At 39.3% G+C, this 16862-nt stretch overlaps 1 protein-coding gene across 2 annotated transcripts in view; it reads right to left on the bottom strand.

Annotated features, from left to right (window-relative positions):
• Positions 1-6104: 6104 nt before the first annotated feature.
• The window catches only part of vwa5b1 (von Willebrand factor A domain containing 5B1), a 32894-nt gene continuing 22136 nt past the window's right edge, over positions 6105-16862 (bottom strand). Inside the window, exons 17-23 of one of the 2 annotated variants that reach the window (XR_014917121.1) lie at positions 16485-16622; positions 14564-14698; positions 13911-13982; positions 13387-13456; positions 10918-11041; positions 9069-10097; positions 6105-6503 (exon numbers count right to left, since the gene is read on the bottom strand). Coding sequence is in view for 1 of the 2 variants with exons in the window: in XM_085443516.1 (XP_085299642.1) it covers positions 9465-10097; positions 10918-11041; positions 13387-13456; positions 13911-13982; positions 14564-14698; positions 16485-16622 (1172 nt within the window). In the remaining variant the exon portion in view is untranslated. Of the gene's footprint in view, positions 10098-10917; positions 11042-13386; positions 13457-13910; positions 13983-14563; positions 14699-16484; positions 16623-16862 lie in introns of both variants that reach the window. The other variant, XM_085443516.1, reaches the window with a different exon arrangement.

Below are 16862 nucleotides of genomic sequence, written 5' to 3'. Positions count from 1 at the left end.
TAACCAAAGCTCTCTGGTTTGATCCTTTGAGAAGTCACAAACGCCTTGTGTCAGGAAGGGCATCCAGTGTAAGCATCTGCCTAATCAAATATGTGGAGCTGCCTGCTGGTGTGGCCTCATGTGAAGAAGGGAGCAGCCAAGAGTAGATTTTATAAATGAAATTTGCCATTTAAAAGATCGCGTTTTCCTGCTCAGGCGCCAGCTGGCCCTGATTCAAATAACATGTCTGATATGTTTTTCTCAGACTGTATAAATAATCAGACAAATTACACCCTAGACTTCTGAGTATCACATTTGTACTTCATAAAACTTATCTTATTCTTTATAATAAGTGGAAATGGCATTTTTCTCTGCTAGTGCCTTATTAGAGAGAGGAAACCTTGAATTGCTTTAGAGCTCCTTTTTTTCCTGAGAAGTGTTATTAACTGGGAAGGCAGTGGATTGATTTCTTTTTCTTTTAGGATGCGGTTAGCCTCCAGGCATGGTGACACACAGTTCAGTTCAAGTATTTGAGTGCTACTACGTCAAAAGAATCAAATATTCTCAGTAAATGGCTGGTACATTGCAATAAAAACAAGGTTAATCAAAACCTTCACGGTTTCTGCACCTCAAATGAGAGAGATTTACTAATCATTTCTGCCTGCGATGTTATTCTGATTTCTGTCATTTGTATTATGCTTCCTATTTCTTCCTTTTTTATATCAAGCTGAAACTACAGTACTGGGACTGCTGTATGTTTCACAGGCAGTACTGTATAAGAAGCACAATGCAAAAACACTTTTTTCCAATAAAAGGAAAGTCTTGTATTTATAGTTTTACGTAAATATTCATGCATTTTAGCATTATTAGCTCAATAAACTTGAAGTTATTTAAAGTATAAGTACTTTTCTAGTGAACGGAGGCTTTATATTATGTTTTGTATTGCTCATATTATTACTGACGCACCCAAATTTTGATGTTCCTGGATTCTTGTTGAATTTTAGTTCCTGGCGTGATTTGTGACCCCTTTGTGCTTTACCTTCCACTTCTGCTCCAGTTAACTGGGACTCCACGTCCAGCGAACTGGAAATCTTCAGTCACCACTGTTTCTGATTGATTGGCCACCAGCTGCTTGTCTGTTTGTAATTTTAAGTCCCAAAGGATCTTTTGCTCTCAGCCATTTTTGGTACCATCTCCCATAACAGCTTGGAAATTTCTGATCCATATGTGGAACAAATGTTGCCAAATATGGATTAGAAGTTGCCATTTACTTACCACTATCCCAGACTTTTGGTTGTGACTCGGTGTAGATTGCCCCAACTGCATCTTACATGTGCTGGACAGTCTCTGGGGCACCTTAGCACAGTCTTGGGACCTGTGGTTGGGGTTGATGCCTTCCTCTATGGATCTGCTGAGGGGCTGTTCTTGTGCTGCCATGTTCAGAGCCTCTGTGCTGTTCTTTGTCAGCAACAAACAAATATTTACCATACTGAAACTACAACCCTCAGAAACGGGCTACAAAATGTGTGTTTTTCACCACTGATGAGAAATAACATTTCAGTAGAAAGGTTGCAATTTTTAAGAAAAGGGAACATACAGCTTATTATTTTGGGGGTTCTTTTTCCTGCTAGAGAGATGATCCCATGTACGTTTTTTCTTCATCCTTGTTTAGTGTTTCTCTGACCAAAGTAAAGTTCTCTCCATCCATCCCTTCCCTAAATGTATTAAATAATTAATGACAATCATGCCTAGAGGCTGGCGGTGCAAGGATGTGCATTACTAATGCAAACTGCACCATAGTGAACCACAGACACACTTTGATCAAACAATATAGTGCATCAACTTGATTTTCAAGAGCTTTTTTTAAAAATGTATTTTCATTCAAGGCAACACTTCGACAAGAAGCAGATTTGTTCAACTTGTGAAACTATTAATGTACTTGTAATAAACACTGAAATGATCCGCACCACTTTTTGTTGATCATTTTCATGAAGGGTCGAGGTTACATCAAATCGCTGGGAACGCAGCATTTCTGTCTCTTATTCTGCACACATTCAGACATTGTCCCAGATTTTGATTGAATCTAGTTTTCGAGAGTCAAGACTGCAAGAAAGACATTTTTCTAAAGTCTGGTTTGTATCTAATGGCTGTGAAGAAAAGCAGGGAAGGCTGTCATCATTGCCTAAGTGGAGGCTAACCTGTAACCCATTTTTCCCGACTTTGAAAGGAGAGTTTCGCAGAAAATAGCAGAAACCACCCCAAAGAATGGCAAAAGCAGTTTCAATAAAGACTGAGAATGGACGAAGTGGGTGGGAAAGTTTTTCAGCAGTTATTTTTCAATCATGCGCATAGCAGAATATGACATGAAATGACAGAGTACGTGCCCATCTCGCAAGAAATGTGCTTCCAAAAGAAATGTGCCAATCAGTGCATTCCTGCTGAAATTCAGGGATCACTACCACACAGAATAGCAGCTGGAAAAACATCTGACATCAGTTATTGGGACAAAAAATGGGACATGAAAATATGAGGATTTCAGGGCTATGAAATCAAAATCCACCTTTGTCATTAATATACTGTTCTAGCAGAGGAGTTGAGAAAGTTTCATTCAAAGAAAATATTTGTTCTTCACTTGCAAAGTGATAATTATTGCACCACTTCCAGCAGCCTGAACCATTCATATAAGGCGGGATGGATCCATGCTTTCATGTTTTTACACCAAATTCTTAATGTGCCAGCAGAAATGGAGACTCATTAGAACAAGCATCATTTTTCAATCTTATTTTGTCTGATTTTTGTGAGTGTGAATGTGAGTCAGTGTGAACTGTAACCTCAGTTTCCTGCCAGCTGATAGGAATGTCACTCGGTGTGGTCTCCTGCTGCTGCAACCCATCTCCTTTAATGTTCGACATGAGTTACTGTTCCCATATACTTCCTACCACCTCAAAGCAGTCTGGATAATCTCCTCTGACTTCTGACATCAACAAGGCATTTTCACAAATAGAACTACTGCTCATTTTCTTTGACTCATTCTCTGTAAACCCTTGAGATGGTTGTAGTAGATCAGCGGTGTCTGAAATACTTAGACAAGGCAATCTGGCACTAAGAACCATGAAATATTCAGTGTCACTTAAATCCCTTTTTTTCCATTCTGATGCTTGGTTTGAATTTCGGTAGGTCATCTTGACCGTGATAGGCCAATTAGATATTTGCATTAGCAAACAGGTGTACTTAATAAAGTGGCCAATGTGTGTATACATAAACATTTAGTTTCCTCATGTGGTCATCTTAACAATAAATAATCCATTAAATAAATATTAAATAATTTATCAACAGCGCGACTCTACTGTGGCTCAAAGTTTAGTCCTGGATTGACTGTTACATTGAGGTTAATAAACATAAATTACTGAGAAAAAGATAGACACTTACTAACAGTTGCTATGCAATGAAAACGTAGCACAGCAACTGCTAATCGCGATCTTAAGTTCTGCACCCCAAAGCTGAGACACTAGTCATTTCTTGTGCCCCACGACCTGCCTCTAGGCCAGCAGTCAGCCCAACACTGCAATTACTTATGTTTGCTCTGTATGCTATTTATGTCCAGTTTAAACTGCTGTGATATAGTGGCCTGGATTAAATCAGACATAAGCCTCCTTTCTAAAGCCAGACGAGTTTAAGTAGCTGGAATGTAACAGAATAATTGTCACTGAAGATGTTGAGTAAATGGACCTGCGGGGGAAAAAACATGAAGATGGATGTGCATGTCGAGCTAAATGATGCTTTCCAGCCTGAATCTAAATGAATCTTTGGCTCCCATCAGCGTTATGTTTGTAAAACCCACCACTGTTCTCACTCATGTCATGCTACATTCTAATCTATATATAGGACTGTAAATGAAATAACAGAAGATTAGTTCAAACAACACATTTTCACATGCATTATAGTCAGTAGCTTAGCAACAGGACCAACACACAGGACACAGTCCAAACTTTTCTAAGGTGATTTTAATGTGTGTGCGTGTCTGTTGTTGGAATCAAGGCGTGCTGCGTAATATCACAACACACCTGAGAAAATATCGTGATCTAAATACGGGTTTTTGTGTGCATGCTCTTCAAAGCACTCCACAATGTCAGGAACTCTTTGAGTCTTGTTTGATCTCTCAAACAGGGGTGAAGACGGTTATTAGCGCAGCAGTAATGAGCTTTCATTTTTCTTACCCGGTGCTCCGTTCGCTGGCCCTCTCTTCCCCCATTTCTCGTTCATGCGCCCTCTGCCTCTCACGCCAGGCTTGTTTTACCTTGTAATAGTGTGGATGGTGTAAATGGTGCCTTGTCATCCTAATTACTATCACCCTCTTTGATTTCAAGGACCCACATTATGGCTGCTTTTTGTTGTTAATGAGACTTGTACCGTGTCACTCGGGGGAAGGAATACAACCAGTGTAGCTCAGGTCACCTTGACTTCAGTTCAGTGATGGGAAAATGTTGTGAAGCCCAAAGAGTTTTTAATAGACTGCTCTCCAAACGTAAGTTTACAGAGTGCATTTATAGTCAAAGCAAGAGCAAAATTTCATTTTCCAGTTGCTGTGAATGTATCATTACTCATACAAACGTTAGCCCCTAGCAACCAGCAGGATGAGTGCAACTATCAGCTGGAACCAAGTTATAGAAGCATGTTGTCCAAACTTACCATGAAGTCCAACAACTTTGCTCCCTTTCTCCAAACGTTCTCATTTTTCTCCTGTCAAGTGTGCATAAAAAGCCTTTTTTGTAATTTGAAGGGATGAAGCAGCATTGTTTCTACACATAACAAGCAATTTAGCAAACAACCAATTAAATAAATTGTATCTTTGTTACTAGCAGCCTGCACATAATTTGTCCAAATTTCTTTAGCTGAATATACAAAAAAGTGTCAAAAATGACACATTTTGACAGGCATCAAATAGGATGTTTGCAACAAGAGAGCTATCAGGTGGAAATACAGCAAAGACCTGACACGGGACCTGAGAAATGCATCTGGTCTTTCTGTTGATCCATCCATCATGCATTTCATCCAGTGGTGTTGGAGACCTTGTCAAAACTGATGAACACATAAAAGTACCATCATGGACCATCATTCTAAATAAGTGACCTCTAATAGTGCATGACCAGAAAGGTTTCTAGCTTCTAGGTTTGTTTCCATTCACAAAATCTAATCAGGTGTAGCATCCTGGTCATATGTATAAGGTGTAAAACCTTGTGTTTTAGTTGTAGGGTCGTAGGTGGTATTTTTGCCCTGTGTTGTTGCCTGTGTAGACCATTGATTTTTTTTTTTAAGGATTTTTGTGTCTTGTCTCCAAATCTTTTTGTGACGGTAATATTTCTGGGAGCTTCCTTCTGATTTTCCTTTTGAAGAGCACCTCTGTGGGGCTCTTACTTGTGGCTGGGTGATCATTATACTGATAGGTTTAGAGGTACATACAGAGTTACTTTTTTCCCAGTTTAATTCTTCACATTGTGCAACACGTATCCTTTTTCGCTAATAAAATCTCTCCATTTCACAGCTGGTTTATGGCCACCGTGGTGTCATGTTTCCAAGTAATTTTCTGATGTACTGAAATAAACAGCAGGCCACAGTCAGACAGGGCTGTGAGACCAATGTGACTGAAGATGTTCTGTAGAGCTTTATTGTGGTACTTGACTACAGGTTACATTTTTATAATATTGGCAATAATCGTATGTCTATTAATATAGAATTTCCTGCAGGTAGGAAGCCCAGGAAATCAGTGGCTTCCCTCAGCTCATCGAGTGCTCTCTGTGGTGTACTTACATGATATGATTTGATTTGATGACATTTCTCTAAAGCCATTACTGGCCAATATATCAACATAAAAATTGTTCATGTTTGTTTGCCCCACAGCACTTACTGTCCAGTCACCATAAAGTATATGCAAAATGGACATCTCCACTGGTAATTGACATTTGTGCTTCCTTCATTTTGGAGGAAGATTAGTGAGACAAACCGATGGGTAAACCTGGAATTATCAGCATAGCAGGAGATCCTTAAAAAGACAAGGGTCACAGTATTAGTCCATGAGGTCTGCCTTCATGGTAGCAGAGGAACAATAATGACTTGAGCCCCAGCTCTTTGGTTGTAGACTTACTTTATTACATGCACCTTCAGAGCTGGTCAGAGCATTCACAATTATAAAGACACAGCAAAAGCTTTCAGCAGCCTCAAACAGTTAACAATCATTTATAAAGGCACGAACAGCAAGTTGAAAGATACTGCACCATACACCTGACTCGGTACATAAAAAATACTTATTTCAATTACAGCTGCACTAAATACTGCAATTACAGGACAAAAATATTACTATATGACATCTACATTGTATTTCTCAGTTCAGAGAGGGAAATACTGCACTACTGCCTCCAATGTGGCAATTGAATCATCAAACACCATAACATAAACACCTGTGCTCATGCAGACGGACGTATGCAACTCAGCCTGAGTGGAAAAAGGAATACCTGAGTAAAGCAACACTGCAACGAGGGGGAAAAAATAGAAAATTAATACTGAAACATGCTCAAATGGACTGAAAAGGAAGAATAAAAAAGGCAGAAAGAAGGGTATCGACTGTGTATATATTTTTAAATGAACCAATTGTTACTGCAATGAACAGGTTTTACATTTTCAGCTGATTTAAACCTTGTTTAGGCACTTGAGGTAAAGAAGCTTTGACAGTGATAATTAGCAGGGGCCATTCATCTTTGATTTCAGGAGCAGGACTTTTGGTCACTGTACATATTATTGGGGAGTAGGCAGCACCAGCTGTTTGCAAATCCAAGGTCCAACATAAGTGATAATTAAATTATAGATCATTACAAGTGGGTTTAACCGTTTTTGATTTTGCTTTATAATGTGCAAATAAATAGTTTCCAATAAAAAAATATTTAAGTCAACTAAATCCTGAAAACTCATTAAGGATTGCATCGTGCACACATAACATGCCTCGCTCTCCCATCATATACCAAACACATACTCCCAAATTGGCAGCCCATTTAAGATGCAGAACTTACCATCTAACCCTGCATTGATGTCTACTGGTTTCAACTCTACAACACCCCAGCATCCACCTGTAGTCCACAGTGGGATCTCTCCAGAATTTGTATTATAGTTTTGGGAGTGATTTCATATTAAAACAGTGTTTTCAAATGTGAGTTGTTCTTTGAAATAAAAAATCTGTATTCAAATAACATAACTTATAAAGTAAAGCTCTTTCTGGGGAAAGAAAAGTATTGAATTTAATTGTGCATATATATAGATATGTTTATATGTGATTATGATGTCAGCAGGATGTGCAACTAATTTCTAGTAATTTGGCTGTTTCTATCTGTCTGTCTCTCTTTTTATGGTCCGAGTTTTTCAGTTTGCAACTGTGCAAGACCCAATAATGAAAATTAAGAGCTATAACACTGAGATAAAGATGACGGCTATGTTTACAGACAGGTGTGCTCCAGCCAGTATCACAGAATAACTTTTAGCTTCCTTTATTGCCTGTTATACCATACTACTAGCAATTACTATTGTATTTCCTACATCTTTATGTAGTGCATAAAAACTCAACATGGACAAAATAACTGGGCCAACTACACATTACGGCTGATTTAGACTGATTTAGACTTTTGCAGTGAATCCTTGTAGAGCCCAACGTCCACATTCGTGGTTGTATGCACATGCCTCCATTGATTCATTCAAAAACCACAGCAAGGTCACCAGAAACTCAGGGGAGGATTCCCTGAACGGACCAATTACAACAGGGGAGGGCTACATCAACGGGGCGTGTAGTTACATTTCCAGGGAGCAGCATGTCAGGTTATGGCAAAGGTTACAGCGTAGGTTTACAGAACAGCTCGCAGTTATGATGCATGTACAGCACTGATTTATTAATGCAGAAATACAAATCCCCTCCTACAGGAGCTCCTTGGTCATTGAATCCATGCCTTGAAGCTCTCAGCACACAGGGTTTGTGCTGATGCCAGTGGAGGTTTGGATCTCTACAGGTATTAAGTCAGCACCGTGTTTGCCACTTTATGCACTATGCACTTCAGCACTCAGCCATCCCACTCTGCATCTTTACATGGTCTGCCACTTTGTATGAGCTGCTGTGGCTCTTAATCACATCCACTTTGCAATAATACCACTTACAGCTGATTCGGAATCAGCAAGAAGGGAAGAAATTTCACAAACTGACTTATTGCAGATATGACATCCTGTTACAGTACCATGCTTGAATTCAGTGGGTTCTTTAGAATGAGCCATTTTAAAAGGCACCTGAATTCAAAGTTTAAGAGGCATGGCCCAATGCTTTTGTCTATATAATGCTTTTGATATATTTTAAGTCAAGTGTGGTCCTTAGTGCTAAAAGCCGAATTATTTCTGTAGGTTTCGTGCTATTTTTTGAGAAGCTTCATTTAGAAAAACCTCTTAAAGCGTAATCACTTTTTTATTCTAGCAGATTAATAACAATGCTTATGTCAGCTTACAGCAGTTAAACCTGGTAAATTACAGGGAAGATCTCTGTGTGAATTAGAGTTAAATTAGTGTAAATTTCCTTATTACTTAGCAAACCTTCAGCTTATGAGGATAATTCTGAACCTGCAAACCGCTGGTGCATCCAGCTCCACATCTGTGTTTTTGTTTTTAAGTAAAAGAAATAATAAATCTTATACTCTAAAACAGTTATAATCAGGTACGGGAAAATAAAAACTGTATGAAATATAGACAGTAAATCACATGCTAGAGAGATACACACATTTCCCCACATATACCACATATTTTTTTTCAAACAAATTGTTAACCTATGTCATATTTTCTCTAGCTTTTTGCATATTTTTCTTTCTCTGCTACAATTAAACTGCAAAAATGGCAAATAGTACTAACAATGTAATGGCACCGAGCATTAGAAAAGAGTGCCAGTACTGAGGGCAAGTAACCAGATTATTATTTTCAACATTTGTTTCACCTCAGCACAATCCAAACAATTCAGAAAAGGTTGTACTGTTGTAAAAATGGCGTGTACTAATTAGTGGAACAGTTGATCTTACCATAGTTTTGCAGCATTCTCCTTGTTACATCAATGTGATGACAGTAATAGCTTTTCTCAGATGATGATGGTTGATGGCATGCTACAAATTTAACACTGGCATTCTTCTCTTTCAAACTCAAATCAGTGGCATAACTCGGATAGTTCCATTGCTAATAGTGATCCAGATACAGCATATGGCACCAGCGAGGTAACAGCTTGCACACACTGTAGTTCCTCTGAAGAGCCTGTGATATGTTTGGAGGAACAGCACACAAACAGAAGAAAACACACATTGTTCACAACTGCAACGCAAAATCAGACTCCAGAGGACAAACTGCTGATCAGAGAATAGCATGGCCTCAGTTAGCATAGTATCGTTAGGGTTTGAGTACTTGCAGTCTTGGACTGACAGGCCTCAGACGCTGTTAGGGTTGTAACAGAGCATGTTCAGTTGCAGGTTTTCATCCCAGTGTCTGAGGATGATGAAGAGCTGATTGGCAGCAGCCTTCACTGATGCTAAATCTCGGCCCTCTGGGATGTCCTGCTCACTCAGCCACATGCTGGCCTTGGCGGCTACCAGTTCCCATTCTATAAAATAGTTGGCAGAGCTATGCTCCAGCCAGGCAAGGGCCACCGCTGTAGCCCACACCATGCTTTCTACAGGCGATGGTGTTTCCAAGCCCCCTGACCCAGAGCTCTGTGCACTATCCACCCGGGAGAGTGTGGAGAGCGGGGGATTGGCAGCGGCAGATGGGCTGGCTAACGAGGAGGGACCAGCATCCGTCCAGGTGCTCCTGGACAGATGAGACAGGCTGTGAATGCCTGCGGTGTGATCTGCAGGCTGCTGATATGTTTCTTGCTCAAACGGTGATCTGCATCCGTCATCAGCACTCTCAGCGCGGCGGCTGCTGGAGTGAGACAAGTGGCCCAGGCTGGTGCGGTGACTGGTGAAGGGGGACGTCCACTTTAGCTTGTCCATGGGCACATTAATGGCATCGCACAGAGCTGCGTCCAGGGGAAATGCACCACAAGCCAACTGCAACAACACCTGTACAGAAAATTATTTAATTTGTTTAGTTACTGCAGTCTTTAATCCTTCAGCAGTGAAGCAGAGGGCAGCATGTATTTGGAGAGCATCTAAAATCAGTTTCAGTTGGCAGACTGTGTGTTTGTCTTTATGCGTATCAATAGAAAATAAGGACTAAGGGAGCAAGTCCACAGCTGATTCATATTCATGATGTTCTTCTGCAATGTGGGGTTTTTTCTGCTCCAATCAACAGCTTGTTGTGAGATGCTCTGACCAAGGATTCCTCGCTGTTACAAGAAGAGGAAATCATTTCATGGTCAGCTATTCTACATATCTTTTTTCCCCCAGGGATCAATAAAGTATTCTGATATCTTTTATTCTACAGCTATTCATTTCTGACACATACTTTATTCCACTGAATCTGGGAAGTGCCAAACAATATACGGACAATGTGCCATGTGCTGAACAATTAGAGCTCCCTTTAAGGTCTTGGTTAGTGGAAGTGAGGGTCATGGTCTTATAATATTAAATGCTCATATTATAAGCACCCTATTAATCCATCAATCATACCCATTTCTTTTGCAACACAGAAAGAAATTTCATTTAAGTCTCTTTTATTCTGAGTGTATATAATGTCAGACTACAGACACGCTACATTTAAATCTACAATACAGCATGCTTACATGCTGTGCACCTTACGCCTCAGGGCTCTTCAAAGCAGCATAAACGAGCGAACTCATTGTTCGCTCTGTCTAAACAGCCTCTGACAGATTCACAGTCTCTGTCAGCTCGAGTTAGTGTACGTTAAAAAAACATTCACATGTAAAGATCTGCAGCCCACCAGAGGAATGTAGTCTTTGTTCTCGTTGTCGCTCTCTCCAATTGAATCACCAGACTTGCTGTGAGATCGACACATGAATCCTTTGGCAGCTCGAGTTAGCAGACGAGTCCTGCTGAGGGCCAGCCTTAAAGAGGAGAGGGGGGTGCAGAAGTAAATTACAGTGTAAAGTATGTGAAACACAAACCACCATTAGGTGTAATCCACTGATTGTGAAGGAAAAGAATGGTAATGAGGTTTTTTTAGCCTCTGGGCATCTCCATTTCTAGGGATGGAAAATGTCTTCGTCTATGCAGAAATATCTCCAATGACTGTTTATTGGATTGATATGAAACTGCACAGACCACATACATTTTAAGGGGAACTACCCTCAAGGTATAAAAAGTCAAATCAGTGAAGAATTGCCTTATATCTGCATTCCTTTATATGACCATTAGGGGGCAACTCCTGAAGTAGTACAACTGTATAGAAATCTATGAGAAAATAACAACACGGCTCACTTTTTTATGAGCTCTGTAAACACTGTCCTCGTGAGTTTATGGTCTCAATCACTAGTTTAAAGTCTTGGTGAAAGTGTTTCTGTAATTTCTAATTTTCTCTCTGTACTCCATCATTGTGGATTTGAAATCAAATGCTGCACACTCTCACCTTTGGGTTTTACAAAGGTTTTGTAAACCACTATTTACAAATTACATTTTTGATGCATAAAGGCTCAAAAATAATTAGGCAAACTAACATCATTTAAGGTTTTAATACTTGGAAAAAATAGCACAGCAATATACCTTGTTCCAATTTAGCCTAATGCTGTATAAGTGATCAGACAGCGCTTCACAGTGCAAGTGGAAAGTGACCCAAAACCTACTGCAAAAGCAATCAAGGAGCTTCTCTAAGCAGAGAAATTGTATATCCACCTGTTTGCACTCAAAGACACCATCTCTTATTAAACTATTAGTTATTAAATACAAAACCAAAGGCAAAGAGACCCATTTTCATGGTCTTAGACATTATGCAGTCTACTGATTGCAAATTATTTTCATTCAAGTATTACAAACAATTCTTATATTTAAAATTATATTAGTTTGTCCAGTTACTTTTGAGTCTATGTGACTGTAATTTATAAATCGTTCATGCAATACTTTTGTTAAACCCTTGAAATAAGCTTAAAGTTCAAGCACTTCTTCATTAAATTTCCACTGTGGGGACGTAGAGATGCAAGATTACACAAAATGTCCAAATATTTATGTAACAAACTGTATAACATTTATATTGTATTTTATAAAAACACATATAACCCACTGTACCCATGTGAGGTCAAAAAAGAGACAAAAATGCAGGGTATGCCTTAGGGCACGGCTACCTTATGATTTCAGAGTTATTTCATTTGAGAATGCAGTATATCATGTTCACCCATCAGCTTCAACATTTGATCTAACTACAGTAATATTGGTGAGACCAACATGCTCAGCTTAGATTCTGTGAGTGATGTAGCAGTGGCTTTATCTGACTTATATACATAATCTCAAATTATTTTCTTTGCAAAATGTCTCAACATTTACATGATTTTGTCTCTTATCGGCGCACAGATCCTTTTGTACTTTTGGTTTTTCTTCACTAGTAATGAATAATGTTAACCTGCAAGCCACTGCAGACAAAAATTTGCCCGTATGGCTAAATCTGTTATATTTAGATGTTGAACTTGACTGCTCGTTTTAACAAATCTCCATTGTCCATTAAGTATGGTTGTATCTAAGTAACTTTCTCTTTTAACCTGTTATTTAACACCAAAATCAGGTCACAATTTGAGTTGATTCAGAGAATACTTTCTACACATCATTCAGCACATATGTTCTACCTGCAAGAGTGGTATACTCTCCCAGAAGTAACCCCCTTATGCAAACCTCCAAATCTTTCCTCCTCCAGCCAAACACATTTTTCTTAAAATTTTTTCTAACTAACATGATTGGCCACTTGTGATGAGGTGAGCAAAAGTCAGACTTCACTCAGCTATTTCAATCAGTCAATTTTCATCCAGTGCTATGGAGATTTTCCATTAGAGACCAGCTGAAAATATTGTATATTTTTTACAGTTATGCCATCTGGCCTCTTTCTTTCATTCATTTGAACAGTGTTTCACTCTGCGCAGGCATCAGCACATTGTATAACCTAGGTGTCTCAGCTCTAAACACATCCTGGCAGAGCTGCAAGCATGGCTGTGGACTCTTTGTGTTGAGGAGAAGAAATTGTAACTCAGTTCAGGGTCACAGCTAATGATACCCTGCATTCAACTGATACATTAACCTCAATACAGCTTACGCTAAAAGCCAAAATCAGCTGACAGGAATGGATAAAGATGATGTTAAGAATATTTTCTGCCCTGTGAAGTAGTCGAATTGTAATACCCATTTAGTTCCTAATGTAGTGGTAGCACAGCCTCAGCACATTAATTCAGCCAGCAAGCCTCCAATCACCCACCTGGCAGAAAAAAGGCTTTCCACCGATTTCTGTGATTGGTCGGAGGTCACAGAGGGACTCCTCTGGGAGACTTGGAGACAGCAAGACACAAAGAGAGGCAGAGTTAGCCAAGGGAAAAGAGAGAAGTGAGGGAGTGCATTTTTTTCACCTTATTTAGTTTTCCCTCCTAAGTGTGAAATAATAAATGCCTGAAAAACACCCACTGATATATAAGTGACAGCAGAAGACATAGCTGCCTCTCCTCTCCAGGTGAAACTCTTCTTGTTTGTTTCTTTATTTTTTTCCAAAAAAGATCCAGATGGCATTTGTCAATACAAGCCACCAAATTCTGTCGACTTCTGTCGTCACTGACAAGCACAGGGACTAAAAATGTCAATAATCTCATGTTTCTCATTTGGACCAGTGCGGCCGTGCCGCAGAGAAAACGACAACAAAGTGCCAGACAGTGCATGTCAAAGGTCTTCGTGGAGGGAAAATTGAGGGGGCACAGCAAACTCACTGACCGTTTGATGTGTAACACTTACCCTCCGCAAAGCTACACTTCTCCCAGCCGGCGGAGGAGGGGGTGCTGCACGGAGAGACGCCGTCTTCTCCACCTGAGACGATGATGAAAAAGATTTTAACTGTCAGCTGTGCTCAGTTTTATTTCTTATCATTCCAAACCTAAGAGGTCATTCTTTTGTGGAAAAAGGGTGGTATCTGTCTAATAATGCTGATGCAACTCATCTGTATCTGTGCACGTTCTTTTTTTGACCGGCAGTGCCTAGCAGATGTTCGAGTGGCGTGCTCGTCTTAGCTCCCGCTGTTGCTATGCCACCACTGAAAAATCAGTTTAAAATGTTGTGACCCTTTGCTGAAGCTGGATTATTTTTAATGTAAAGTAGCACTCGGCTTTTCGAGCTCAACATCTCACAGCTCCCAGAGCTGGTGAAGCAAGATTGAAACCTTTCCCTTGTTGAATAAACCAAGATTTCAGTTAATAAATATGATTCTTATTCTTTCCTCATTGAATAATGCTCCTGTAACTGCTTCCTTTGATCATATACTCCATGCTTGCATCAGAATAAAAGACCTCTTCATGTCTCATTTCTTTCTACTTTATCTCTAGCTGGCTATTGAAATGAAAGTGCCTTCCCTAGGACTGAAATGTGAGCCAAGAATAAAAAATGCAGCCTACTGTTGTGCAGCAGGACATCTTCGACTTCCTCCGACATGCCGCCAGACTGAGAGCGGCCAAGCCCGATGGAGTAACCTCTGTTCTTTCTGCTCCCTGAGCGAGAGCTGGGGTGTGAGTTCCTCTTCAGACCATCACCTGAAAACAAATTTTTGATCGTGAGACATTTTTTAAGCCTGCTGTGGGCATCTGATGTGTAATTCAGACAGAAAGAAATCTGCACTTTATTATAAACATGGGATAATTTAAGCTGCATAGACACATTTTAACCTTTAAGTAACCAGAAGAGGGACTTAAACTCTAGACATGAAATTTAATCATGAAAATGTTCTCTACCATTATTTTTTTAAACCTGCTTCACAGATTTTGGGGAGGTTTTTTGGACATGCTGGTAATGTGGTGTGGCAACAATATGTTTTTCAACATTATAGGCTTTGATTTTACTGTAATTTTCAACTTTGAATTATTACATTGCGATGTCTTGCAGTCAGTCATGGCTAACAAAATCCATTGTTGCAGAATTCTTGGGGGTTTCTATCCTGTATTTATAGAGTATAAATGATCCCTTTCTGCATAAACATGAATGAAAATAGTAAATTATAAATTACATTAGTGCATTTTACAGGAAAAGGAAAGGAACCAGTATCAGTATAATAGATGCATGCAGATATTTTAAGAAAAAAAGTATATATAATTAGGTAAGAAGTTTAAAATAATATGGTGTACATTGCCCCACTCACTCATGGTGGTTTTGTTTAATAAGAGTAAAATTTACCATGTTCAACTGGAGGAAGTAGTGATTGTTTTTATTATTTGAATTATTTTAGTAGATTGCTGCCCACAAAATCTTTTGCCACAAATTTACTCACTCTCTTTTCCGTCACTCTGGTTGTGCAAGCAGCCCCTTTTACATGCCATCCTATGTTTACTAAAGATATCTGTTACTCCCATTGGTAGAGGCTTGACTGGTTGAGGCTACCTGGTTATTTTGTATCCACCCACTTTAAATCACAAGTTTGTCTTGTTTGTTTGTCTGTTTCTGCTACATGCCACTTACTTTAATTTATAGTTAATGATCTCTATTTGCCAAATCGCTTCTGGGCTCTTGGTAGCCTATCATGCTGAATTCCAGCTCTGGACTCTCCTGGAGCAGCTTTGCATAATTCACACTTCAAGTTAATCCCAGTTAACCCAATAGTGAGCTTTACTGCAGCTCTCCAGGTCACTGACTGTCTGAAACATGTCGTGTTAGCACGTCTTCCTTTAAAAGGCAAAGATTCCTTTAAGACAGGTTTCTTCTGACTGACTGCTTTTCACAAGCGAAAGGTTCAAACAAGGGGCAACCACAGGAGCTGAAAAAAATGAAGCCACCATAGACGTGCTAAAAACTAAAGTACCTCAGGTGTCACTTAAAGCTGGCTCCAAGACTTACATGTTAAACTGTTATTCTGAGTATATTTACAGCATTTACAGCTTGGTACACAAAATGTTTTTGGTCTCTGTGGATTGTACAGGCGTCTGGCTCCAAAAGAAATATGATAGTAGCCAAAATACTAATGCTTAATCCTCAAAATGTGGATACTGAAACCAGTGTGTGATGTTAATGCGGCTATGTCAATGAGCTGTGCCTGAAATACCCATATCAAGGCTAGATACTCTTTCAGACTGATGTTTTAGAAAAAATGACTATAAATGCCATAGGAAGTTTCCTTTTTTTCATCTCATGCTTCATATTTGACAGCGAGATGTTAGAATGACATTGATATTTTCTTCTAAATGCTCTGCAAAAGAAAAGAAAAGGCATTTCTAAAAATATCACACTTTAGATTGCTGTGTCAGGCACAGCAGCAGTCTTCTAAAAAAATAAGCAGCTGATTGAACATTTTTTAAGGGAACCTTGTCACACCTAATTTGTGTTACTTACCAGGGTTTAAGTATTCAATACATGTCTGCAAATACTCATTTGTGTCCAGGTCAATGGGAACAAACGCTGTGTATTTGCTCAGTATATTGCAGGCTTTGCTGGTGTGAATACCGTATAACTGGTACTTCCTGCCAGACCCTGTGAAACACAATGAGCATTATATATAATACTATATAACATCAAATAAAATCATTCCAAACATTAGTAAATTATAAATGACATATACTTATTTACTTTCGGGTAAGGAAGTAAATCAGAAAATTTACACTGCTTTGGAAAGAGGAAGAAACAGCTCACTTGGCTCCATGCAAAGGGAAAAAAATCCCATAACAGGATCTCTAAAGGACCTCATACCACCTAACACTGTATCTAATGGAT

This window comes from Copadichromis virginalis, linkage group LG20, assembly GCF_057382275.1.
Source record: "Copadichromis virginalis isolate Kocher_CV1m ecotype Utaka linkage group LG20, C_Virginalis_male_GT1.1, whole genome shotgun sequence".
In the NCBI taxonomy this organism is placed as follows: Eukaryota; Metazoa; Chordata; class Actinopteri; order Cichliformes; family Cichlidae; genus Copadichromis; species Copadichromis virginalis.
This window is presented reverse-complemented; position numbering and strand designations above follow the sequence as displayed.